The sequence below is a fragment of the Lepidothrix coronata genome, unplaced genomic scaffold, assembly GCF_001604755.1.
Source record: "Lepidothrix coronata isolate B3197 unplaced genomic scaffold, Lepidothrix_coronata-1.0 Scaffold100, whole genome shotgun sequence".
NCBI lineage: Eukaryota > Metazoa > Chordata > Aves > Passeriformes > Pipridae > Lepidothrix > Lepidothrix coronata.
The window spans coordinates 3069098-3095807 of NW_016690280.1; the positions used below are offsets into that span (position 1 = coordinate 3069098).

The window sequence follows — 26710 nt, forward strand, 5'->3', positions numbered from 1 at the left end:
GTTTGCCCTAATTGTCTTTGGAAGCTGTCATGAATTACTGTGTGAATGTTTCCTGCTCAGGATCTTCCTGAATTTTACCTCCTATGCCAGGAAAGGCTAATGGGATTTGCAGACTTGAGTGCATATTAATTAAGAGGAAAACCAATTGTTCTACTATCTCAAAATATTGCTGAACTGGGTCTAATAGCACTAAACTGCAACCCATGCTGAGGGAGCCGGGGTGGGGGAAACACAGTCAGTGTGTGTTTTATTTGAAATCAGCAGCTCCCATTCCTATTGCTGTCCACTGTTTTCAGGTGGATTGGAGTAGATGTATTATAATTTCTACTATTCTATATCCTAGAATATTAACAAGCAAGGGCACACTTTTTTCCAAATGTAGCTAATACTCAAAATTTTGGGGCAATACTCAATATTTTAGTTTTTTAATCTTTTATGTTTTTCCCTTCCCAGTCCTCCTGTGGCAATTGAAGTGTTTGTTGAGTTATCCCTGCCTTTCCAATATTTGGGGTTTATCAGAGCTTTTGTTTAGAAACAGCCAACAATCTTGTAAGAAAACAAAATCACCTGGGCAATAGGAAGAAACTCAAATCTTCTATTAATAAACACTGAGATCAGATTCATAGATTAGATTCTACCCTGACACAGAAGTAATGGACACAAGCCATACATAATGTATGATTTTACACTTATTTGCTATTACCTCATAAACTCCCAGCTTTCTCATTTAAATGGATATGTGGGTTTGTGGCTTGAACTAAATTCTTTGGAAGAGATGCAGAATTTGGAAAATTCACACACACACACACACACCAGCTCTTCCTGCCAGGGCACACGTTTTCCAGCCAGTCCCTCCCAATTCCCAACTCACCTGCGATTCTCAGGGACCTTGGCTGGTTTTGGGACTTATGCTGTAGGTGGGAGTGGGGAGGGGAGAACACCACCAGGTACAGTGAGCTTATTTGGAGCATGCCATCCCTGAGCTGGGATGGAAAGGTCACCAGGAGTGTTGTGCTTCCCAGAGCTGGCGTGCTCCTCTCAGTCTGGTGTTAAACTGCTATGGAGAGACTTTGCCATTAGTGGAGAACGTCCATCGGAGGCCACAAAGAGGATGAGGGGTCTGGAGCAACTCTCTGATGAGGAGAGACAGCAGGAGCTGGGCCTGGCTGGTCTGGAGAAGAGGAGACTGAGGGGGATCTCATCAGTGCCTACAAATATCTGCAGGACGGGTGTCGAGAGGATGGTGCCAGACTTTCTCAAGGACAAGGAGCAATAGCCATAAACACAAGAAGCTCTGCCTCAAATAAGGAAGAACTTTTTTCTATGGAGGGTGGCAGAGCACTGGAACAGCTGCTCAGGGAAGTCGTTCTCCCTCTCTGGACACATTCCAAACCCACCTGGATGTGTTCCTGTGTCATCTGCTCTGGGTGACCCTGCCTTAGTGGGGGTGTTGGACTGGATGATCTCCAGAGGCCCTTCCCAACTCCAACCATTCCTTGATTCTGTGATTCATAAGGCTGTGTTAAACCCCAGGCACCTCCCCCTTCCATAATTCAGGCTTCTGATTCCTTACCTACAACCCCCCACCGGCAGTGCGAGCTCTGGGTGTGGGTTTTGTGTTTAGCCAGAGAAGGAATGTGGAGCTACACAGGGTATTTTTGGCAGTGAAAGCCTTGGAACTAGACTGACTGCTAAGTTATCCAGTGATGGGCTGGGTCTGTGGTGCTTTATGCCATAAGAAAATGGGGTCAATTAAAAAAAAAGTCTTAAAATTTATAGCAGTCTGGAATTTTAAGTGGATATAAATGAAATGAGAATTTGCTGGTTCTTTGGAAAACATGTGGACTGAGATACAGGTTGCCCTGAGGCAAAGGTAGAGTGTAATTTAGGTTCATACTTTTGAGAATTTTTTCATAGAATAATACAGTCATTTAGATTGGAAAAGACCTCCAAGATCACTGAGTCCAAACTTTGATTGATCATCACCTTGTCAACTAGACCAGAGCACTGAATGCCATGTTTATTCCTTGACTTTTCACCTTAATTTTCTCTTACAAGTGACAGGAAAAAGCCAAGACCCATTTACACTATTTTAGAAAACATTGTGCAGTCCCAATAATTGCCAATAAATAATTTAAATGCTTTGTATGCATGTACAGGGATGCATATTGAAAAATAAAGCAGTAGTTAAGTTTTTGTTGTTAGTTTTATTATTTCCTGCAAATTCCCATATTACAATGCAAATTAAAAAAATCCCAGGATAGGGAAGTGACATTTAAGGTATATTAAAATATTTTTTCAATTATCTGGAATAATTTAGTAAATAGTAGCACAAGCCAAGTTATGTACTGAAATGTGGCAATTTAGTATTTGTTTTCAGTGGTGGAAAACAGCTGGAAGAGGTGAATTGCTGTTGATGTTAAATTACTTCACCAGGATTTACTGATATTCTTAATTTTAAGTGTGTGGGAAGTAGTTTGTAGGTTATGGTGCTGTTCAGAGTTTGAGGAATTTTTCAAAATGCTGACATTTATGTGCCTTTGGAACTGCATTCAGACCTGGCGTTTGACTTATGTTAAATATATATAATGTTAAATATAGTACTGGAAGAAAACAAGGTAAGGAAACAGATACCGTTGGTTACCTATGCTGGGGCACCCTAAGTAGTTTAAACTTTCTGATAATACCTGTGAGAAATGCTGATTATTATAGAATGTGGGTCTTGATAATGCAGATATCAAGTAACAATCAAACAACTCAATGTTTTTCCTTCACCACTGCAGGATTTTGAGGTGGGCTATTAATGGAAGAGCAATACCTTGATCTTTGCTCTGTCCAAAACTGAGCCACTGAGCAATAAACTAAAGGGTATTAATGCAACCACGCTTGGAGGCCAGGGAATTCCTTCCCCTGCCACCACAGAGCAGTACAGTATCCCAGGGCTTTCTGATCTTGATCCCATTGGGGAATCAGTGTTAGGATGCCTGTGAACTTCATTGGGGTAGACCTGACGTGCTGTCCCATCACCAGAGGCCATGTGGAAAATTAAATGCGTTTTGTACTCCTTAGACAAGATATTTCCTAAAAATGTATGTGCTGCAAATGATGTGGCATTTAGGGATCTTTAAAACACAGCAAAACATCGAAATACGGCTGAATATTTTCATGTCTAACTCAGTGATTTGATCTTCAAGAGTGGTACAGCCAAGAAAATCGTTCTGAATGCCATGACAGCAGCCTTGCTAATCTGATTAAAACCTTTCTAAGGTTTTTTTTGCTTTCTTTCTTTTTTGTATTTGCGTCTTTGTGAAATTAATTCCATCTCTTTTTTTAGAAGTGTGTTTAATCTTCTGCCTTGTCCACCGACTGGGTTTTGGGGTTTTTCTGTCTTTTCTGAATTCTTGCTTTGATAATCCTTGACCATTCTGGATCATCTTCAAAGCAGCCTTTAATTTGGAGCTGTATTTCATGAGTAGTGTCTGTTCTTTGTTTTAAAAGACACAGAACTTGCCTGCCTCCCTTCCCAAATTGCTCAAAATACCTGTCTCTTTTTCTTTTTGCTCACTTTGTTCACTTTTTGCCTTGATGTTGAATCACTGAGTCTTTTGTTAGCCCCATTTTGCATGCTCTCTACTGTCATGTTTATGAGGCTGTAAATGGCATGAAAGAACCAGAAAGAAAAGCCTGATGTGCTTTTCTTAAAACTGAAGAAGTGGGTATAGTGAGAATGGTGCTGAGTTTTGTGGAAAAATAAGGAGGTGAGTGCTGAGGTGTGAGTGTAAAGGGGAAAAATTTACTCCTAAGAAAGTTACAACAGAAACACTTTTTTAGTAGTGGGCAGTTATTGCATATACTCAGAAGTGACTATGCAGCACCCTGAAATTTGATTTTTGCATCAATTGTAGATGTGTTTAGAAGGAATTGTGAGGCATATAGAATTTGTGTATTCAGGATCTACTTATTTGAATTCAGCATTAGGTAGAATGATAAGAACTATTGCTAAGGCAAATTTGAAAATGCATCTCACAGTAGATTTATCTGTACTTGGTTTAATGCACTGTGTGTTGGAATGCAGATTGGTCAGCTGTTTTTTCCACTATAATCTTGATAACTGGGCTTTCAGGTGAGTGGGGTAGTGATGGGCTCTCTCTAGATATGCACATGTCAAGTGAAGTGCAGGGAGTGGTATTTCAGTGGTATTTTCATCCCATTAGCAAAATCCCAGCTCAGCAGTCAGATTGGGTGAGTGTGAGGAAAGGATAAATTTTGTGTATGGAATGTGGGGATACTTATATAAATACTGCTGGTGCCTGGTCCTGTCCACCATTTTTTTAATGGAAGCAGAAGAAATGAAGAGGTGATTCTTTTAAAGTATGGTTTTCTGTTTATCTTCCCATTTGGATTGGGTGTGGGGAAGCGTATAGTACATTTTTTTTCACCTATGTAACTGGAAAAATTAGTGTCTTACCTATGCTATTTACTGTAAAAATTAAAAATGGGGAAATGTTGTGCTGCAGAGACTGGAGAGTGCTTGATCGTAGAATCCCACATGGTTTGGGTTGGAAGGGACTTTAAAGACCATCCAGTTCCAAACCCCTGCTGTGGGCAGGGACACCTTCCACTATCCCAGCTTGCTCCAAGCCCCGTCCAACCTGGTCTGGGACATTTCCAGGGATGGGGCAGCCACAGCTTCTCTGGGCAACCTGTGCCAGGGCCTCACCACCCTGACTTCAGTTTGAAGCCATTCCTCCTTGTCCTGTCACCCCAGGCCCTTTTAAATAGTCTCTCTGCATCTTTCCTGTAAATTCCCTTCAGGTCCTGGAAGGCCACAATTAGGCCATCCCAAAGCCTTCTTGTCTCCAGGCTGAACAATCTCGATTCTCTCAGCCTTTCCTCATAGGTTGATGTTGACTTGCTTGTGTTACTGTTCCTTTATTTTTTGGGAGTGAAGTAAGAGGATGATTTAAAAAAGGAACAAAGCCCTCATGTTGCATTCCAGGCTGTCTTGTGATCATTCCTTCCACAGACAAAAATAAATTGCGTTGAACCTATTATTGTACTTCAGGAACCCCAGGTTTAAATCTCGTGGTGTAAATCCAGCTCTTGCGAGTCACATGCAGGTGATTCAGTAAAGCACAAGGCAGAATTCCTGGTGTGGGAATTGGTGGGATGGTGTAGGCAGATACCAGCAGCTCTTGGGGTAAAATGCTACGTGTGAAGAGTCTGGGAACACAGTGATATGAACTATGACTATGAATGGGAGATGTGGGAAGTTTTTGCACCTTTTCCATATGGTTTCAGAAGTTGTTCAATAAATTCTATAATAGGTGTGATAAATTGTTTTGTCACTTAAAAAATACATTTTTTAGCATATGTCATCCCATTCTTCCCTTTCCTTCTGTCAGAAAGTCCATCATTAATATGTGTTTTGGAATTTACTGAAGTTACCACCTTTGAAGTAGTTTTGTGGCTGAGAAGCTGATTTGTGTAATGCTTTTCCTTCTCCCAGTTGCAAATTCTGCCTTCATTTTTAAATTTTAAAGTGAATGTAGTAACACTTTAAGTGTTCAAAAGATAAATGCTGCCAGTTATTCTATATCATAAATTGTAAGATGTATTGAGGCAAAAGATTGGATGTTTTTATAACATCTTGTCTATTCTCCAGCAGTCATACATGAATATAAAATAAAGCTCAGTGCCACCAGCAGTAGGGTGCCTGCTTTCCTGAAATACAGTATAATTCCAACAAACATCCAGTCTCCAGCTGAGGGTTGTGCTACGATTTGTTCTTCTGCTTTTGGTTTCTTATCTCAGACCCTGTGGGGGTTCCCGGAGAAGAGAATGTTCAAATACATATGATATTTAAGGGTTTCACTTAAATTGATTTGCAGTATTGCACTGTAACATAACTGGAATTAGGGAGAAAATACTAATACCTTGTAGACAAAGCTGTAATTATGTTTAGGAATTGTTTAGGATTTATAGCAGGTTGGTTTAGGAGAGGATTTATTTGTATTTTGATAGCAAAGAAAACTTCAAAGTTGGCTTTGAAGCTTTTGTATTTTTGAGATGAAGGAGACTGTATTTGGTTTGTCACCTTTCAGGAGTAGTTAAGTGGTTGTTGAAATGTAGGAAAATCACGTCTTGAGGTTCAGCCCACATGGCCCTGTGTTAGTCTGACAGACCTGAGAGCATCAGCAGCAAAGCAATAATAGTGGTGGTGGGTTTTAAAGCCCTCACACAGACTGAATTTCATAGTTAACCTTTTTTTTTCCCCCATTTCCCCTTCAGACTTAGGCTTGAATTGTGGAGTCCCCATCCCTGGAGGTACTCAAGGAGTGACTGGACTTGGCACTCAGTGCTCTGGTCTAGTTGAGAAGGTGGTGATGGGTCACAGGTTGGACTTGAAGATCTTGAAAGTCTTTTCCAACCTCAGTGATTCTGTGGTTCTGTAATTCATGCTGGAATCATGTCTAGGATTTTTTGTCTCAGTTGCCCAATCAAGTTCACTTGAGCTCCTGACAAAGGTGGATTTGCAGCTGGGCTGGGCTGGAGTGGCCGAGTTGGAAGCAGGTTGTGCCTTCTTGCCCCTGCCTGCCACTGCAGCTGGGATGGGCAGTGCATGAGAATCAGGGAATCCCATTGGAATTGGCAGGGTTGGAAGGGACCTCTGGAGATCATCCAGTCCAACACCCTGCCAAGGGAGCGTCACCAGGAGCAGGTGACACAGGAATGAGTCCAGGTGGGTTTGAAATTAATCCAGAGGGGGAGACTCCACACCCTCTCTGGGCAGCCTGTAAAAAATGAGAGCCTTTAGTGTGGTTTTTTTTCCCCCAAAGATGATTCTTTTCTGACTATAACTGCACCATCTCTTCAGTGAGGCAGTTTTGCTTTAGGCAGATTAAAGTCCCAAGAATTTGAAGCTCATTGCACAAGGCTTGGGAACTGTAGTTTTCCCTTTGAGTATTTCTCAGCTTTTCTCCTCTTCCATCCCCCAGTTATTTGATGTATAAAGTTGTCAACACTCCCTGTTAGCAGTTATTATGCTGAGAATCTGCTTTGTGCCATTCACTCAGATTCTACCTTTTTACCATGTGAACCCAATTAATTCAACATAATCACAGGTAAAACAGTGTTACTTACCAAATGATTGTGTAGGTAGATTCTCTTCAGGGTTTTTGAAGAAAAGAAACCTGTTTGCTTTTTGTTTGTCAGTTGTTTTGTGACAGTGACCTGTAATTTAAAATTAAAGATTCTAGTCAGACCTGTACTTGAATGCTGTGGAATAACACAAACTTCATTTTGTTACTGTTCTCGACAGAAGGAATGGTAAATACTTGTCTTCAGGCATCTGGCTTTACTTGAAATAAAGCATAATATTTGCATCTACAATAGTACTCTTGTTTTTCAGCATTTGTTTGGACATTTTGGACATAAACTAGAGCTGTATTTCTTATAACATGCTTTAAAAAATTTCTTTTTACATTGTATTTCTTTAAAAATATATTAGGAAGAGAAATACATGTTTTGGCATCTCTTGCTGCTTAATTTTGCAGAATCAGTACTTCCAAAGGTGCAAATCCTTGATTTTACTCTGCAGCCAGATTGAGGCTGCTTCGCTGATTTAATACTGGCTTTGACATTGCTAAAAGTGTGACAAATACACATTCTTCAGATGTATATATAGAGGTGCTTAATTTTCTTAAGGTTGTTTTAAGATTAAGAAAGTACTATTGGAATGTTTTTCATTCTTTGAAGTTTGGTAGTGTTTGAAATCTACCAAAAAAAGGGAATCTCTTATATTCCCTTTTAGTGGCTTACTTTGGAGAACAGTTTTTAAAACAGGAATCTCATTTGACAGTGTCAGAGATGGCTGTGAGTGTAAGGTGCAAAGGCCTGACATGGAATAAGTTCAGTGTCAGTGTAGATTTGTTAAAAATTTTGTTCAGTTTATTCTGTATTGATGGAATTTATGCTGGATCAGGTATCCTGGGTCGGTGCCACTCTCTACCATGCATTGGCTGTTGCTCCACAGTCAACATATCATGTGCTTGGGAGAATTTGACTGGAATGAGATTAAGGGCTTGAACAGGGCAATGTTTTTGCACAGAGGCACATGGCTCATGTTAACAGTCATAGAACTGGAGCCTAATTCTTTTGTCCATACTATTTTAGAACTAAAATCAAAGAATGCATAAAAAAGAGTACCTTTTTTGCCTGCCTTTGAATCCCACAATGGTTTGAGTTAGAAGGGACCTTAAAGATCATCCCATGGACATGAATACCTTCCATCAAACCAGGTTGCTCCAAGCCCCTCCCAACCTGGCCTTGGACACTTCCAGGGATGGGGCAGCCACAGCTTCTCTGGGTAACCTGTGCCAGGGCCTCACCACCCTCACAGGGAAGAATTTCTTCCCAATATCCATTCTAAGCCTACTCTCTGTCAGTTTGAGGCCATTCTCCCTTGTCCTGTCACTACAGTCAGTTATCTGCTTTCACGTTGAAAATGTCATCTAAGACTTAAGTTGTAAGGCTCTATTAAATAGAAAGAAATACTTTTGTGTATAATGCAGGCAGATAAGATTTTTATGTTCTAATTTAAGAAACTATATATACCTCTCTGCAAAATATCTGTTTGGGTGTCTAAATTGCACCCTAATATAGAGATAATTTAACCAAAGGTATGTTAAAAATAGATGTTCTTTAGAATTTTTCTTTTTCTGCTCTTGGTTTGGTTAAGGAGATGTTTATAGAGATGTGAAATTGGGCTGGAGGTGACCTTATAGAACCTCTTGTGAAATGTGCTCTTACCTGTGGTAGAAACATGTGATCCATGCATGACATCTGAAAGGCATTGTGAAACATGAAATGATGATAAAATCGCTCTCTTGAGTTACAGTCAACCCTACCTGCCCTCAGGGAGTAGTGGGGAAAAAGGAAGTAAAATATTATAGTTCATATTTTAATGGCCTTGTGCACAGCATTGTAAATCTTGCTATAATTGCAAAACATAGTTCAGTGAAAAAAAAATGTAAAAATAAGGCTTTGGTGTTGTAATGGCTAAACCAGATTGTATTTCAGTTATTTTTCTATAACTTAAAAGTAAAACTAAGGCAAGTGTAAATGTTTTCTCTAATAGATTCAACAGATATCTAGCTCACTTTCAGAAATAATCCTGTGGAACTTTGATGCTTCTGTTTCTGTAAAAGTTAAGTCCTAAGAGAAACAGAAAACAGCCAAGCAACAAGTCACCTTCCCTGCTTCTGCTTAGGGGCAGAAAATGCCTCTCAGAGTATGAACAGTTTGAGTGAAAGCTTTAAACTATGTTTGGTGTTGGTCATATTTGCTTTTCAGTGTAAGCAACTGGTCACCTATGACCAGCTACCATTAATACAGAAAGGTTTCAGTATAAACAAAACCTTATTATACCCCTTAAAAAAAAAAAATCTGGATTCTTACACTTTTCTCTATTTATATATTTAACCATCAGCTGATGGTAGTATAGATATAAAATACACCTGAAATCACTCTGCAGGTGGGAAGGCAGCAAGAACCAGGTGCTCAGCCTGGACACACTTTGTGCAGGCCAAGCTTGTGGGAAGTTTGGGGTTCAGGATTTAAGATTCCTGCAGATATTTTTCATGCTTTTTCAGCAGAATGTCATTGGGATGTGGGATTATACACAACATCCTGACAGTCTTTTCAGTGCTTCCTGTAGAGGGAAGAAAGCTCAGCATATTTAATTGGAGGTATGTTAGACACAAAATATACGTTTTTTTAAAAAACAAGGGTGTGGCAATGGATTTGCCATATGCAGGATGGAAGAAGTCCTGTCAGAGATGGGCTAGTGAAGAAAAAGAAGAAAACAGCTCAAATGTTATAGAAACAGAAGTTTTTAATGTGGTTTAAACATGTTTCAAAATGGCTTTTTGTATTTTCTGTAAAGTCACTGCTTCTTCTTCCCGACACCCCCTGTGAGGGACTTGTCTCCCATACAGGAGTATCCTGGGAAGGTGTCCTGAGGTGTTTCCCATTGGTCCTTGTTAACCCCTTCCTGTTGGCTGTTGACCCTTTACCTGATTGGTTTTTTCTGTGACCCTGAACTTGGGATTGGTCCCCCTTTGACCCTCCTAAAAGCCTTATAAACCCCTTCCCCACAATAAACTTCCTCTTTCGTCCGTCCCTCCCCGGTGGTCCGTGTGTGCTCCTTGCGGGGTCGCCGGCCACGTGCAGGGCAGGGGAAGGGCACTCACCTCGCAGGTTATGGGGCCAGCATCCTAAGGCCTGGAGGTCTCCCCCATCCCACTAATCCGTCGTACAAGGGAGAGAGGGAAATGGGCTCAAATGAGGAGAAGACACAAAAATTTGAGTGGGTTCCTTATTCATGATGTTCCTTAAAATGACAGACAGTAAAAGCAGCAGATTTTTGCAAAAGATCATTGACTTTCTGCATGGCTTTATTTCTGACATAGAAAGGAGTGTTGCAGGGAGGGCTGAGGGGACAAAGTAATTGTTATTAATGAGCAGATGAATTAGTTACACAAACACTTTGTGTTTTTTAGGTTTTGTAACATAATTGTTGCTGAAACATCTTGTGAGATAAGTAAATCTCTCCTAGGCCCTTTATGCAATTATTTGAAACACTGAAGAAATGGGAAAGGGAAAAACAGATCTGAGGAATCCAAACCAACTTTGTAGTTGTCTCTTTTAGGGGATGGTCAAGGGTTGTGGTATCCTGAATTAAATCTTTTTCTGTGGTTGGTAGCATTTTAAGGCTTCATTTGTGTAGCAGCTGAGCTGGGTATTCCTGTAGCAAAGATTTTTCTTAATATGAAATTATGAAAGCCAGGGACAGAAAGGGTAACTCAGCTGCTTTCCTGGCTTGCCAAAAGAACATTCCTTCACTTCAATGCTGTTTGTATTTCACAAAGTTTCACATTGTGTGAAATTAATGGCGTGTGATGAACTCTGCATTCAGTGAGCAGAGAAAGTTTGTATCTGTGCTGTACTGGGATAGTTTATAAACTGTGGCTCCTGAGAAATGTTTTGAACTGTCAGATGTTGATATTTTGCGGGTTAGATGAAGCAAATGCAGAAAATAAGAAGCAAATTAGGTAGAAAAAAAATCTTAGTATTTGGTTCTCAAAACCTCTTCAGTAGTATTTGGCACTGGAAATATGTCCTAGTTGGTGGCTGAACCTTTTTTTTGTTGTTTTTGATTCTGGTAGAGCAGAAAAATCCTCTTGCCTTGAGTGCCACAGGTGATGAAGGTGTGAGGAGTCCTCTGACCTGAATGGTGGTCACAGATCTGCAGTGGGAATTGGGTCTGTGCTCCGTGCTCTGCTGCCAGGAGTGGGTGTACCGAGTGAGGGAGGCTGTGTGGTTTTGTTAGTAATTTAGAAACCACAAGCAGGATTTTTTTGGCTTTATAGGCAGAGCTGGTTTTGAAAGTGCTTGATGTTCTCTAAAACGTGCAAAGGCTGCTGACTTTTGTCAGGGATGCAGTAAGATTGTGATTGCTTTCTGTGAAAGAACCTTAAATTTCTGCTTTGAGGACTATATCAACATCCTGGATTTGTATAATTCAAAATTACCATGGAAAAAATTATACTTGTAAAGGCTCTCAGCCTTTAAGATTCTCCCCTAAAACCTGTGCCTCAAGAATATGCTCCAGTCCAAAAACCGAGGCTTCATCATTTTCTGTTCTTGGTGTTGTAAGTGCCTCTACCTGCAAAAGATCAGAGGAGTGAAATGATCTTACAGATGTTAAATAATCATGAAGTAAATTGGACTGATACAGTTTTTATTTTGAAAGAGGAAACGACTCCTGTATTGTTGTGGTTTACAAATATTTAAATGCTTAAATTGTCGGCCTTGGTTTTGAATGGGGAAGCAAAATAAAACACATGATGTGCTCAGAGTTTCTCACAGTACTTGCCAGGAGAATCCAAGTTTTGAAAACACTTGGCCTGCTTTCAGAAACAGATTTTAATGAGATTAAAAGAGAAAGAATGTGCAAGTTTGATTAGAAAGTTTGGCCATGCTCTGACAATGGGTCCTGGAAGCCAGCACAGAAAATGTTGTGGTTTTTAGTGGTAGAATTGATTTGTTCTGAAACATGAAAAGTAGGAACCGGTGGGTAACTTGAATTATTCCAGTAAAGTGTACTGAGTTAATATGAGATAATCTATACTGTTGTACACAGACTGCAGAGGGTCTGGAAGGCAATTTTAGTGGCCCAGACATTTTCTCCTTTGACTTGTCAGTATTTCAGCTGGTTATTTGCCAGTAATAACTTAACCAAGAATTTTGTGGGTTGTGCAAAGCTTTTACATCAACCTAATTTCAAAACAGAAAGTAACCCAATAGTCTTTCCCTTTCTTTCTGTTGGGGCTTTTCCTCCAGCTCAGATGAAGATCAGTGTTAGAGTATTCTGCAGCCTGGCAAGGCAGAGAACTTGGTGCATGAGAAAAGATCCATCTGCTTATATAGGCACACACCTAGACACAGATTAAAATAAAGAAATAAATAAAAATTAATGTGCAAATTGAGGACTAAAATTGTTTTCAAAAAGTCTCTTTCATTATCCATATCCACTTTGTCAGTCTCCTGTCAATGTGTTTTATCAGTAAGTAACAGAGATGGTGTGAGGAAGTCGTGGGGGGTGGGGGGGTCAGCTTGTGAACACCATTTTAAATGACCTGGATATGAAAAGGCTTGAGAATCACTGAGTCAGTATAAAGGCGATAAAACAAGGTCTTTTGGTCCTTATAACAATGATTGAAAGGCTGTTTTCTTTCTCATTTAACATGCAGCAAGGACATATGGGAGAAGGCGAGGTAACAATATTCCTATTTAATTTTCTAATGTTGACAATGTCTCATGGGAGAAATAACCTTAAGTTGTTACTAGAGGGCAAAGTCCAAAATTTAAGATGATAAAGGAGCAGTTTCACATAAGTTTACATAGTCTGCATGCCATAAATCAACATTTTAACTGAATTAGGGAGTACTTGAGGCTGAAATGGTCACAGTTCTCACAGTGGACATCACCTGTATGATTTGTTACCCCGGGGGGCTGTGTTGCTGTTTGTGTGTATGTTATGAATGCCAATGCTGGAGAAGTTTATTTTGGGTGCTGATGGAACATAGTCTATAGTGAATGTATGTCCTGCTGGGTTCAATAACCAGATCCTGCAAACGTGAGTGTTGAGTTACCCAGCAGCAGCTGATGAACCTGAAAAGGCTGGTTAGGTCTGGGGAGTTGCTCCCTCCCACCGATACCTGCAGGACTGAGATCTTAAGACATGAAACAAATGACATGTGCAGCAGTTCATTAGGGAAAAGCAATGTTTAAGTCAATATTACAGTATTTTTCTCAGAGCAGGAAGCAGGTTTGCCCAGCTACAGAAATAGGCCTGATTATACGTGACTTTTATTTTAATTAAAGGTGTATAAAATATTATTGAAATTGTAAATAAAGCAGCCTGATCAAGCCTTCCATTTTTTTATTCATGTAAATTCTATGGACAGTGGATTTTATTATATTTTTTTTCTTTCACATTGTTAGCTGTTTGATTTTTTTGCATGGCAAACGTCTGGATATTGGTCAAATTTTCTGTTCTCAAGATGTTTTCTTTTTTAAAATCAATTTCTTTCAAAGGAAGGAAGCAAGAGCAGGATAAATTAACCTCACCAGTACATTTCTGTGGTAGACTGTGACGAATCCTGAAAAAGCAGACATAGTATATCCCATCATAGGCAAAAGGAAATGTATCCTAAAGCTTGTAGCACACCTCATTGCTTACTTTCCCTATATATATTTATTCTTAAAATGCTCCTTAAATGAGTAGAAACCTACTCAGTTTGTTGTGTAGCTCTTGAATACTGTAACTAAAGAGGGAATTCATGGAAGAGAACAGCAGGTGCTCTATTTATGATGTTATGCAATTGCATTTATAATAAAAGGATATTATTTGAAAGTAACAAATATTATTAGGAAATCCGTGATAAAGGATTATCATAGAGGGAAGCTGGACTGTGAGGGGAAGCTCACAACATTTTCTCTTAGAACGATTCCATTAACAGAACTCTGTCATAACATCAAAGTAAACTTGTAGGGGGGGCAGTTTTCAGTCTTTGCAGTAAATGACAGTGGGTCTTCCTGTTTTCCTGTTATTTACAAGTGGGTGGTTTATGATATGCTTTGATATCAGTTAATTTAAATGTGTGATGTATTTAGCTGGTAGGATTCTTGTTTTCCCATTTGCACCATGAAATGGTATTGACTCACTGTAAGAAGCTGTTCACTGGAAATTGCGATGTATGGCTTGACTTGCTTATATTCCCTTCTCTTTTTACACTTGTTAAAAGAAATCTAATTGGAAACATGAAATATAGAAAATGGTCAACTTGAGCATCTGTTAGAAATACCAGTTTGTTTCAAGTCTGTCTTAGCAGCAGCGCAGTTCTGAAGGAGGTAGGAAATAATGCATTTGAGCTGCTGAATGCTATTGAAAACCAAAAGGGTCATCTGAAATTGAGAACATAACTGCTCGTTCAGAGGGCGGATTGCTCACAGTTCTGCTGATGCAGCAACTGGTGCGTTTTTTCCAATTATTTAAACAGTGTGTGCTTTGTTCTGTTAGTATGGTTTTTTTTTTCCTGTTTTTTTTTTTTAACCCCCTCTTCAGGTCAGTCTTCACTGTTTCCAATGGAAGACGGCTTCCTGGATGATGGACGTGGGGATCAGACTCTGCACAGTGGTTTGGGATCACCTCACTGCTTCTCCCACCAGAACGGAGAGCGCGTGGAGCGATATTCCCGTAAAGTCTTTGTCGGGGGACTGCCACCGGATATCGATGAAGGTACACCCGGAAAATCTCACCCAGAAAAGCTGCTTCTGCCTTAATGGCAAAACTGGGGTGTGAAACCTTTTGTCTGTTAGCTCAGGAATGATTGTTTTCCAAACTCTTTGATACGGAAATGGATCTTTGCATTTACCACTTGCAGTCTGTGCCAAATGTGAGATAATTCAGGTCAGTTTAGACTGTAGCGTCAGGTTACCACATATTTACCTGACTTCAGCAGTATGAAAAGTATAAAAGTGCAAAAATAAACAAGCAAATATCACCTGTTGAAACTCAGAAATCTATTGCAATCATTTTACAGGCCCCTGAAGTCAGTAGTAAGAAAAGTATTGCTCAGGGTTCTACAAAATTTATATAGGACAGTAAGTCCTAACTCTCTGTTTGGTTGCTCATGTGTAGCTGTTGAGGTTGTTTCCAGCAGTGCTTGTGTCCTGCAGTAGCTTCAAACATGTGCGTGGTGAGAACCCAGACAGGAGTGAATCTGTGCAGGGGCATCCCGTGAGGCACCAGGAATTTGTGGTGGGTCCATCAGACAGACACAGGTGGCAGAACATTGCAGTTGTTATAAAAAAAAAATAAAAAAAGTCATGCACACGTCATAAAGCTTTGTTTCACCAGAGCTCTGTGTTCTGTATGTCTGAGTGTGCTGGGTTAGTGGTTAAAAGAAATGCAGGAATAAATCTGAGAAGTTGCTTTTTTTTAATCACAGAATCGTTTAATTATGTCAGAGAGCTCATAATGTGTGGCAGTGTGCACTGCTGTGACATGGCAACCTGAATTTCAGGTCAAACATTAGAGCTACTTTATTATTAAAAGGTCACATATAACATGGTGTTTACAAGAGGAAAAATGACCTTGTTGTCTCTCTTTCTTTGTTGTTGTTGTTTGGGTTTTGCTAGTTTCTTAACTTTGTCACCTTTGTGAGTTTAAAAGCAGAGGAGTATGTCAATATTTTGGTCTCTGGACCCCAAATATTGAAGAACAGGATCTTCCTGTATGACGAGAGTGACTTGAATTTCCGAGTTGCTTCTGTCAGGGCTCATCCTGTTAACTGCACGAGTGTGAATTAGAATAAGGAGTATCCAGTTTAAAATCTGCACCACAGTTGAATTTTTAAGGTTTTTCTGATCCTGTTTCTAGAATGCATTTCATGTATGTGCTTTGACATTAAATTTGGGTTAAGTGCTGCTCTTCACTGAGATTAATTTTAAGAATAGATATGTAGTGCAAGTAGTGTTCTTCTTGGTTTCTATCTTCATTAGTGTGTAACCCTGACACACAACATTGCTGGAGGTGTTCCTGAGGATCTGAAGGGCACAGAGAACCTTGTCAGTCACTATTTCATTAGCAATGTCATCAAATTGTGTAACCAAACTGAAAAAGACATAATTGGCAATGCCTTTTCAGCTTTCTAACTGCATGTGATGGTGAAAATCTGCTAAAATGTGTATTAGGAACCCCCACAGTGGTGGTACAGAAAGATGGTACAGAAGCAGAGTAGAGCTTAGCAGTTGCCAGCTGAGGTGATGCTCCAGCAATGTGAAGTTTATTCCTTTTGTTTCAGTTTTTGAATGAAAAATTTATGTCCAGAGAGCTTTAAGTGGTGCTGGTTCAGCTGTGTCTGTGGAGAAGGAAAAGGGAATAATTACTCAAATTCAAGAACAAAATCCCAAGTAGAAGGCTTCTGTGGAACTAGCATATGCAAATTTCTACCAGGAATCTGAGGTCAAGGGCAGAATTGAAATGGATACAAGAATTGCTCCTTGCTCCAGTAACATGTTTTTGCCATTTCACCTATAAAATTCCATAACTGTCCTCCAGGTTCACTCTGCTTTAGTTTGAGGCCAAGCTCAGATGGTGTGTGCACATATGGCACTGGCATGTGATGGGAACAGGTATGGCTGGGTCTTGGGATAGGCCCTTTATTTGTTTCTAGTCCTCCACAATTATATTGGCAGAGCTGATTGCTTACTAGCGAGTCAGCAAATTGCCTCTAAACTCTGTGGGAGAATAGCTGAAGCTGGATTGTTATAACTGTATAGATGGAGGGACTCCATTCCTGCAAATTAGTGGGTTATGAACTTTTATTTGTAATTAAAAATAGAAAGAAAAGCCTGATATTTGGTCTGTCTTGTTTCACAACGGGTGTTCTCTTGTTATAAAGGTTCCTCATCAGCTACTGATCATTGCTTTGAGCAGCTGAACCTTGAGGGTCACAGAATGTTTGTTTATAGGATGAAGCTACCTGAAATCAGTTTTCTTCAGATGTCTTAAATTCAATTTATTTTGATTTAAATTCATGCCTTTTCCTCTCTCCTGTTACAGATGAGATCACTGCTAGCTTTCGTCGCTTTGGACCTTTGATTGTAGACTGGCCACACAAGGCAGAGAGCAAATCTTATTTTCCTCCTAAAGGTAAATAACTGAAAACCAACAGCATATGAGCATTTCAGAATAATTTTTCTTTATAAGACTCCATTTTAGACAAGGCTGTTTTTACAATGACACAATGTTTAGGGGGAAAAAATCCAAACAATTAGTCCTTGGGATTGTTATAAACTGGTGAAGTTTAGAGTGTGGCTTTGCAATTATTATTCACTAAAAGAACTCTTCCTTAGCTTCCTGTTTTTATTTTATTCCATTTTGGTTTTTCTCCCCCTGTTGTTCTTCGTTTTTAACCTAACCCTAAATAGTTCTTTAAAGGGACTAAATGGCTTCCACAGAAGCTGGGAAAGATTTTGTCTCTTATATGATCAACCAGAGGGCTGTAAATTTGTGAGAGCACCTTGAAGCTCGTCCCTTGCTGTGTGACAGTGTGATGACATGGTGTCAAGCATAATTCTGGGTTAAATTATTATCCTATAGGCAAATAGGCAAAACCAGTTATGTGCCTGTTTTCCCTTTGGTAGGATATGCATTTTTGCTGTTCCAAGATGAAAGCTCTGTGCAGGCACTGATTGATGCATGTATTGAAGAAGATGGAAAGCTCTATCTCTGTGTTTCCAGCCCCACTATCAAAGACAAACCGGTAGGTGGAATTGTCAGGGCCTGCACAATTCCTGGGTGATAACCAAAAACTGGCCTCTTCAAATGCATCTTTTCTGTCTTCAGAATGTTAGTGTTTAAAATTTTTAAGATGTCAAATTGAGTTTTCAAAGAAAAGAGACCAACTTACTTATTATTGAACTAGACATGAAATTTTTTAGTCTAGTTACAGTGCATATTTTTGCTAGAAAAAGATGTGTTTCCAGACAGGTATTTTATGCTTGTTATTGATGAAAATGTAGAATTCATAATGTCTTTGAGTGTTGTAGGTAACATGTTTTGACAGAGACAAATCCTAAAAAGCACAGCGTGGCATTGAAGTATAAATTATTAGTACAAATGGCTTGGGGGCTGATGCAAGCTTGTTAAGAGTTTGGAGGGAATTCTGCTGTATTCCTGTGCTTCAAATTTGGCCAGCTGTAGACAAATATAAAGCAGCATAGTAAATAAACAGGCAACTCTGAAGCCTGTTGCATTGAGATAAGGCTGGTCTAGTGCTCACATTTGGCTGGGACAATATGAGCAGGGTAGATCTGTGAGCACCAGGGGGGAGTTGTACAGAGCAGTTCAGTCATGATTAAGTAAATGTGTAAGTAGAGGGTGAGCTTTTTTTCCCAGAAATTTGGCTAACAAGGAAGTGTTGAAATTTAGTACAACCAAATGGTCTGTCTTAAGAGAGCTTATTACCACTTCATTTTGAGAAATGATTGCTGAACAAGTAGAAACTGAGTTTACAAAGTACGGCTGTTTAAGAAGTTTTCTTCTTTGTAGGACACTGTTTTAGTTTATATTACTGAGATACTTTGAATTGTGAACGGTTAAAAAAAAAGGCTTTTTGTCCATAGGTTCAGATCCGGCCTTGGAACCTTAGTGATAGTGATTTTGTTATGGATGGTTCACAGCCTCTTGACCCAAGAAAAACCATTTTTGTTGGTGGTGTTCCTCGGCCTTTACGAGCAGGTACACACTGCGTGTTCCACTGGGCATGTTGGATGTGCAGCCTCGTTTGGGGAGCAGTGGGGGAAACGAGTATTTCAGCAAGGGAATATTAAGTGGGGGATGTGAACACAACCGGACCGATCGATTTGATGCTTTTGGAAAAAAACCTGCCAATTCTACAGCGCCGTTTGCTTTTCCTTTGTGGTTTAGTGGAGCTGGCGATGATCATGGACCGGCTGTACGGAGGGGTGTGCTATGCTGGGATCGACACGGACCCCGAGCTGAAGTACCCCAAAGGAGCTGGGCGGGTTGCATTCTCTAATCAACAGAGTTACATTGCTGCTATCAGCGCTCGCTTTGTTCAGCTGCAGCACGGAGAGATTGATAAACGGGTAAGGGCTGCGCTCCTCCTTCCGCGCTTCCTCTGGAAATGCTCTTCCTTGTAAACACGTGTCACTGCGGAGGCTGTAAATGTTAGATCAGATTAATTGCATATTTAGGGCTGGATTGTGCCACTTAGATACAACACGGAATAAAGATGAAGGAGTGGTACAGAGCTGCTGGTTCTGGAACGTGGGAGGCAACTGTGAAACAGACTTTCTCGAATTGCTGAGCACAGTGGGAAGCGTGTCAGCTGCCTTGCCCTTTTATAAGAATATTGCACTCATCATATGCTCCCACTGCAAGTATTTGTAGTGTTTGTGTAATGCAGGGAGTGAGGTATCTGCCAAAGATGGAGCAGTTCTTACTCCTGCTCTGCATCTTTTGGGAGAAGGGCAGAACCACCCCAGGGTTACACGGTGTGTGCTGCGTGTCCAAGACCATCATGGTAATGCCTTTTAAACTTGTATGTGTGCATTGCAGCCTCACAGTCATCCCCCACAGCTTGTGTAAAGGCTGTGTTTAGTTATTTTATTCCTTTATTATTTTATTCCTTATTTTTTTTAAATTAGAGGAATATGCCAAATGGATCTGCAGTTTGCTTCTGCCCTCTTCATCTCTATGAAATGTACGTGCCAGTTACAGTGATCTTCAAACCACAATTTTGAGAAACTCAGATGCTCACATCTCCTGTTCTGTCTAATTCATCCTTTGTCCCTGGATTTTTCCTACATGACTGTCACTACTGATCTTAATTTTATAGTTAATACAGCGGAAACCCTCCAAACTTGGCTGATTAGCTCATTATCATTTCACTCCTGCTTTGGCTATAAAGCTTGGGTAGAAGAATTGTAACAACAATTTGACTGTGGGCCTGTGAATTGGAATGTCTTTGTTCTAATCTTGGCTCCGAAATAAGTTCTGAACAGCTTTGAACAAATAATTTGGGCCGCCCTTGTGCAACTTGTGCTTGCATAAGCAGACACTTGGGTGAATAGGTCCATTGAAGCTGGTGGGACTACAAATTTAAGTAAGTACTTGTGAACTCTAGCAAAGATTTTGCAATCCATTTCCCCTTCCTTCTCTCCTCCCACCCTCCTTATTTCCTCATTTTTTTGTGTAGTTCAGAATAAATGTGTGGAGATAAGTGCTCAGAGGATTCATTGTAGGAGGGATTGGGTGCATGAGGAAGGTAAAAGTACAACAGTGGCAATGCAGCTTTTTATTAATAAGGTACTATTTATTAAGAATTTTCTAATGATATTCTTCTGTAAAAATATAAAAAAATAATTAGTAACTATAAGGGATTTCCTGTAAAATTAGGCAAGGAGGTGCTGCTAAAGGGAGTGCCCTCACAGAGATAATGCAAATGAAGTGTTCAGTGGCCTGCACTGCTGCCAAGTGCTGCCACCCTAAGTGGACCTGATGAAGCTTTTTCTCTGGAGCTGGGAAATCTCTCTGTAACCAGCTCAGGGAGCAGTTACAGCTCCTATCACACTCTAAATAAATGTGCTGAGGACACCTGTGCTGTGGTTTGGCCTCTGAAGGTGGCTGAGCAGAGGTAACAGAGCAGAATCACCACGTGAAGGAGGCCTGTGTAGCATCTTCGTCCTTTTAGCACTTGGAGAAGCCAACAGTCCTCAATACATTCCCAACCTTGCCCTACATAGCAGACTAGGGGATGGAGAATATTTGTCTGCCTCTGCTCTTCTACAAATTCATTCTTCTGAGCTGGCACAAAGGGGTTTTGGGAAATGCAAATTGAGCACTGGAAGAGGAGGAAAACTGAGGTCATTAAAAAGGCTGCTGTGCTGTCTCTAAGTAGCTGATATTTCCTGTAAGCACAAATGACATCAAGCTACTTCAGTCTGGACTGTGTTAAAATCGGGTAAGTTTTAAAACACAAGAACTTGTGAATGTCCTTATTTGACTGAGGTATTTCAGAGGCTTGTGAGGTGCAGAGAGGAGCAGCCCGGGGGCAGATGCAGAGATAACAGATGCAGATGCAGAGATAACAGCAGAGATACCAGTTGAAGTCTGGATGTTTGAAAATGTTTGTGAATACATCTAATTAAATGGGCTTCAGAGAAGGGTCACAAACACTTCTAGAGCAGGAAGTTGTACCTATATTTGTTTCTGTTGCACTGAATTACAGGCCATCACCTGGCCCTTAATGCCAACAGCGTAGGCGGGAATCAGTTCCCTGTTAAGCTTCTCATTGTATCCCAACAAGATCAGGTGGATTTCCTCTGCTGAGAGGACTAAGTCGTGGAAAAAAAAATACAGACATGAGCTATTTATTTAGATAATAAATGACTTTTTTTAATGTTGGGAATTCCGACATTGCAATTTGCAGACCACATGCATATTTAATCTGCAGTTACAGTGTTGTATAGTCTCCATTCCTGCCTGAATGGGGAGGATCTTAATTGGGCATCACCGTGTTTAAAAATAACCCCTCAGGATTTTCCAGGGGTTTGATGGCAGTCTGTGTATCAGCAATAGGTTGATTGGGCCTTTCTATAAATCAGTGACAGCATGTGTGATGCTGATGGTCAGCATTGGTTTCTGGGGTTTTTTTAAGGATAGGGATTGGGAGCAGAACTGTTCTCAAGTGACTGGAGTTTTGGGTGTTCAACAGCCGTGATCATGTGTAATCAGGGCGGAAATTCTTGAGTGTAAACTCCCTGCTACAGAACTCTTGATGGCCATCCTGCTACAACACAGAGAGTAGGTGCTGTGGAATTGTCGTTATCTACATTGTGATTAAGCACTGTGAACTTTCTTCTCGTTTTTCTGAACGCAGGTGGAAGTTAAGCCATATGTCTTGGATGATCAGCTTTGTGATGAATGTCAGGGGGCCCGTTGCGGTGGGAAGTTCGCTCCGTTTTTCTGTGCTAACGTTACCTGTCTGCAGTATTACTGTGAATATTGCTGGGCTGCTATCCATTCACGCGCTGGCAGGGAGTTCCACAAGCCCCTGGTGAAGGAGGGAGGAGATCGCCCGAGACATATTTCATTCCGCTGGAACTAAAGGATCACTGCAGTGCTCATTTGCAGGCCTCCAATTAAGTGCACTCTTCTGTTCTCCCGACTGCCCCCAGCCCTCCCTGCCCTTTCTCTTACTCACACAGCATGTCCTTTTGTAGTAGTCTGTAATTTAACAATAGTATAATGAAAGAATTACCTATAATATGGGTATTTTATAGAACCTTGTCATTGAAAACTGTATTGGGAACTCCTTTTCGTATCGATAACATGTTGCAAGTGAGTTGCATTCTCTCTACCGAGAGAACACTTAATTTCCTGCAACGTTTTCTTAGAGGAGAGAAAAATATTAAGAAAAGAGAATTGAAACAATAGAGTATTTTGGTTTTTTAATTAAATTATTGTTAATAAAGAACATAATAATACTTTTATTAAATAACCATGTAACAATAACACTATCAGTCTGTTCTGACACTTTTCCCCCAGGGAAGCCTGTTTTTGCCTCTCTTTTTTGTTTGGACTTTGGATTTTTCCAGCAACAGATGAAGTTAGCATTTACCTACCAACAGGAAAGAGCATGTTTAAAGCAACAAAAATGCATGAGCAAAGTTGAAGCAGCGCTATAATAATGATTTTATTTTTTTTTTTAAAATCTCTTAAGGGTTTTGAGGCTGAAATTTTAGCTCGGTGTGTATCTGACCGTGCCTCTGGCTACCACCCGCATCCAAATTACTAACGAGATAGGCAGAGCTTACTATATTTTCATCAAAATGATTACATTTTAAGAATTCCTGAATGTAAAAGTTGAGTAAAGTTACTACTGAGGGGGGAGTGCACTTTTTTTTTCTTTGAGAGAACTCAATTGTCTGGTTACAACCCTAGATATTCTACCAAAGCTAGAGTAATGACAACTAGTGAACTGGCATTTCCTCTCCTGAAGGATAAATATATAGATTTTATTTTTGATGGCTATATATAACTCTATATCCTAATATACTAACATTCATCAGGGGCCAGCTTTTGCTCTCCATTTTGACGTGAAAAAGTAGAAAACCTAAAGATACCTCAAGGATATCACTGATTTTTACTGAAGTTTTGATATTCCATTGTGGCACACAAACTCAAATTGGCTGTTTATTGGTTTCCCATGTAAAGTCAGTTTAAAATCCCCTCAAATTTATCGGTAACAGACGGCATGAACTGAAGGAGTTTTAAATCTTGTTTTGCACTATTTTCTGAATTTGTGCATGGAATGGTGCAAGTGTGCACATGCCTTTCTTACTCTTCCTGTAGAAGGATCCCGACTAAGATTCCACCTGTTCAGAACTAACTATGGGGAGATAAAGACACGGAGGTGCTTGAAGTGCCAACCTTGCGAAGTTAATGCCGGCTTTATTGTAACTGAGTTCTACCTTGAGAAGCATTGACCCAGTCCATGTGAGCTGTGCAGGGGGTTAGTTTGAAATAGTCAAATGAAGGAGTAGTTCTGAAAATTATTTTTATTACCTTTGAACTAATTCCCTGGCCAACTTCTCAAATGATGATGTAGCAGTGTGCAAATAAACTGATTTATTGGCAATCTTCTGAGTGGCCTGGGACTATCCCAGAGTCTCCCAAACCAAAGACTTGCCTCAGCACTGCTTGGAAAACATCTGCTCCATTAAAAGCCCTGGTGGGCCCCCCTCATCCCCTTCCCCCAGCCCCGATTATCTGTATGAGAAGCAGTTTTTATTTTCAATACAGGCTTTAATGAACTTATACCTTACCAAGTTCCAAAGGTCAAAATGGAGACATTTGCTGTCTACTAGTCAAGTATAGCAAGGGAGCTGCTTTTACTGAAATCCCTGAAAATATTGACAACAGTAATGCAAATGCAGAGTGCTCTTGTGTAGATTGTCAGGGACTTTTTTTTCTCTGAAGTACATAATTATAGTTGGAATGTTCCTTTAATTTTTTTAATGCTTGTAGGTGGCTTGGGGTGTGCTATTGTGCCGATCCTACCCAGCAAACAGGTGAGGTGGGTTTCCATTACAAGAAATAACACTGTTTGAGAACTAGCTTTGAATAATAATTTTTTCCCTTTGTACATGACCTGCTGAATTTCGGTACAGTGTTTTTGTAGCTAACTTATTTTGTCATGCACATAATGTATATTTGTTATGCACTACTTTTGTATATCTTGTTTTTCCAACAGTGAGCATTTTTAGGCACACTTTTCACTGACGGGATATCTCTTTATGCAATACCTCAATTTTTCATATTGCAAAGAGTAGCTTTTTGTACTTTTATTACTGAGAGATCTTCATATACTTCATTTTTTAATATAAATAATTTTAATAAATTTTATTTTCTTATATTCTGCTTTTTATACATTTCAGTGCTCTGCATACATTTTGAATTATGGATGTTGTGCACTGGCAATGCTATTTTAGAATCTGCAGAGAAAAGAAAGCATGTTGCTTAAACATCTTAGCCCAGCACCAGGTATTTGGTGTACATATAATTTAAGAAATAGTATATGTAAAGTTGAGAATTAAAGAAGAAAAGCATGAAAGTGACAAATGACACTTGTCTTTAGACCCATGAAATTTAAATGCATAAATATAGTGTAGAAATTTAAAAGTCAAGAACCATCAAAATTGTCTACCGCTTCTTACTGAGTTTTTAAAAATTATACACAAATGCAGACGTTTTTGGTGAATGTTTAGCCATTTTTATTATTAATAAAGAATCGATGTTAGGTGTTTGATGCAGAAATGTGTCTGCTCTTTTAAATTATATTTAAAGAATAAAAGAGAGCCTGCTGGGTGGCAGGCATGTAATGTTAGTATGCATGACTAATGTAAGAAATTGTTATTCTACTAATATTCACTTGTGATTGTGTGACAAGCGTGTTTACAGATCCTTTGGTTACACTTCGATTTACAGGGCATAAACAATTATATACATTACTCTGTGCTTCAATAGTGATGACATGTCCTTCTGATTCCGTGGGGTTTGTAGTTTTGGGGTTACCATGTAGCTCCAGACGTGATTAACGTGTAATTAGGTACCAGTCGTGGGGTGTCCCTTCGATGAGCAGCGGGGTTGGGGAGCGTGGAGTCGGATCCCCCTGGCCTGGCACCGCCCAGGCATTTCCAGTGTAGTTACAGAGTAATTACATGGTTATTTTTGCAATGTAAAATAAAGTGTTTCTGATTATTTTATATGTAAAGGAACCCCACTGCCCCGTGCTTTTTGGTATAGTCTCTACTTCTCCATACACAGACCTCTGCAGAATGCAAATTTCAACCTTGCAGTGACTGAATTTAGCGTTTTATAAGGATGCTGTTGGAAAGACTTGATAATTCACCCCTTGTGTTTTTGAAGAGTTAAAACCTTCTGTTCAAAGGTGATTTAAAACTTGAATGTGATGAATTGTGGCAAGTTAACTTCAAGTTATGTGCAATACCTATTTCAGACTTCTGGAAGATCTTTGCAGTGTAATTCTTTGTTTTTAATTGCAGACATTTAAAAATGTCATTTTCTACTGTTCTAGTAAATCCTCTTTCTTGCTGGTGTTTCTAAAGAAAAGAATCAGAAATCAATCTTTCTACTAATGTAAATTTGAGATTATTTTTAAAAAAAATGGAATAAAAGGTTTTGGTCATTTGCTTTATTTTATTATCTTATTTTAAAGCTACTGTGATAGCATTGTAAGAATTGGGACAATATTGTATTCAACTGTTTTATTTTTTATATTTTTAAATTTTAAAGTATAATTAGTTTTTATAATTTTCATCAGATTTTTTGTTATATTTTTTGGAAGTGAAACTTTTAGCAAGTGGGTGTCTAGTTTTTACTAATCCCTAATATGTTTTTCCCCCAATGTATTGCTCATATTATCAGAAGGAAAAGTTATTTAAGTATGTCAGTTAATTGTACTACTTGGCTGAATTTCCATATAGTTTTTACTGTGTATGGGGAGGTTGTAGTATTTATTATAGCATTTTAAATAAGGGTAATTCATTTTTTATTAAAGTCATTTTCACGTTTAAGTTCATATTTTTGTATGTTCTACTCTAAGTTATATAACACAAGTTACTTTTTTTAAAGAGTTCATTTGTTGAAGTGCTAGTGAAAATTAATGTTATTAAATAGTTTGCAAATGACTATTTATACCAGTATGCATATAATTTTTAAATATTTGTAATGTGAGATGTTGAATGAATAAAACTTTTAACTCAATGTTTCTCCTTAACCTTTTTATTTTGATCTTCCTGTAGACAACTTGTTCCTTTGTGGCTGAAGCTCGTGGGGCTTGGGGACGTGATTTTGACAGAGGTTACGGTGGGTGCGTGGCTGTGGGAGGTGAAAAGGGCTTTAGGGGAAGTTCTGGTGCCCCGTTCTGGTCACAAAAGTGCAGTGAGGTTTCCTTGGGGAGAGGAAGGAGGGTGAGAGATGCTGAGAGCCCTGAACGCTGCACCCAGTCAGTACCAAATCCATGGG

General features: G+C 39.6%; 1 protein-coding gene across 1 annotated transcript in view; it reads left to right on the forward strand.

The window, feature by feature from the left end:
• CPEB4 (cytoplasmic polyadenylation element binding protein 4) overlaps window positions 1–26449 on the forward strand; it is a 43181-nt gene extending 16732 nt beyond the window's left edge. Inside the window, exons 3-8 of the mRNA XM_017822905.1 lie at window positions 14693–14866; window positions 17195–17284; window positions 17779–17897; window positions 18760–18874; window positions 19064–19245; window positions 22041–26449. Coding sequence (XP_017678394.1) covers window positions 14693–14866; window positions 17195–17284; window positions 17779–17897; window positions 18760–18874; window positions 19064–19245; window positions 22041–22268 — 908 coding nt within the window. The 3' untranslated portion in view covers window positions 22269–26449. The remainder of the gene's footprint in view (window positions 1–14692; window positions 14867–17194; window positions 17285–17778; window positions 17898–18759; window positions 18875–19063; window positions 19246–22040) is intronic.
• The last annotated feature ends 261 nt before the right edge of the window (window positions 26450–26710 follow it).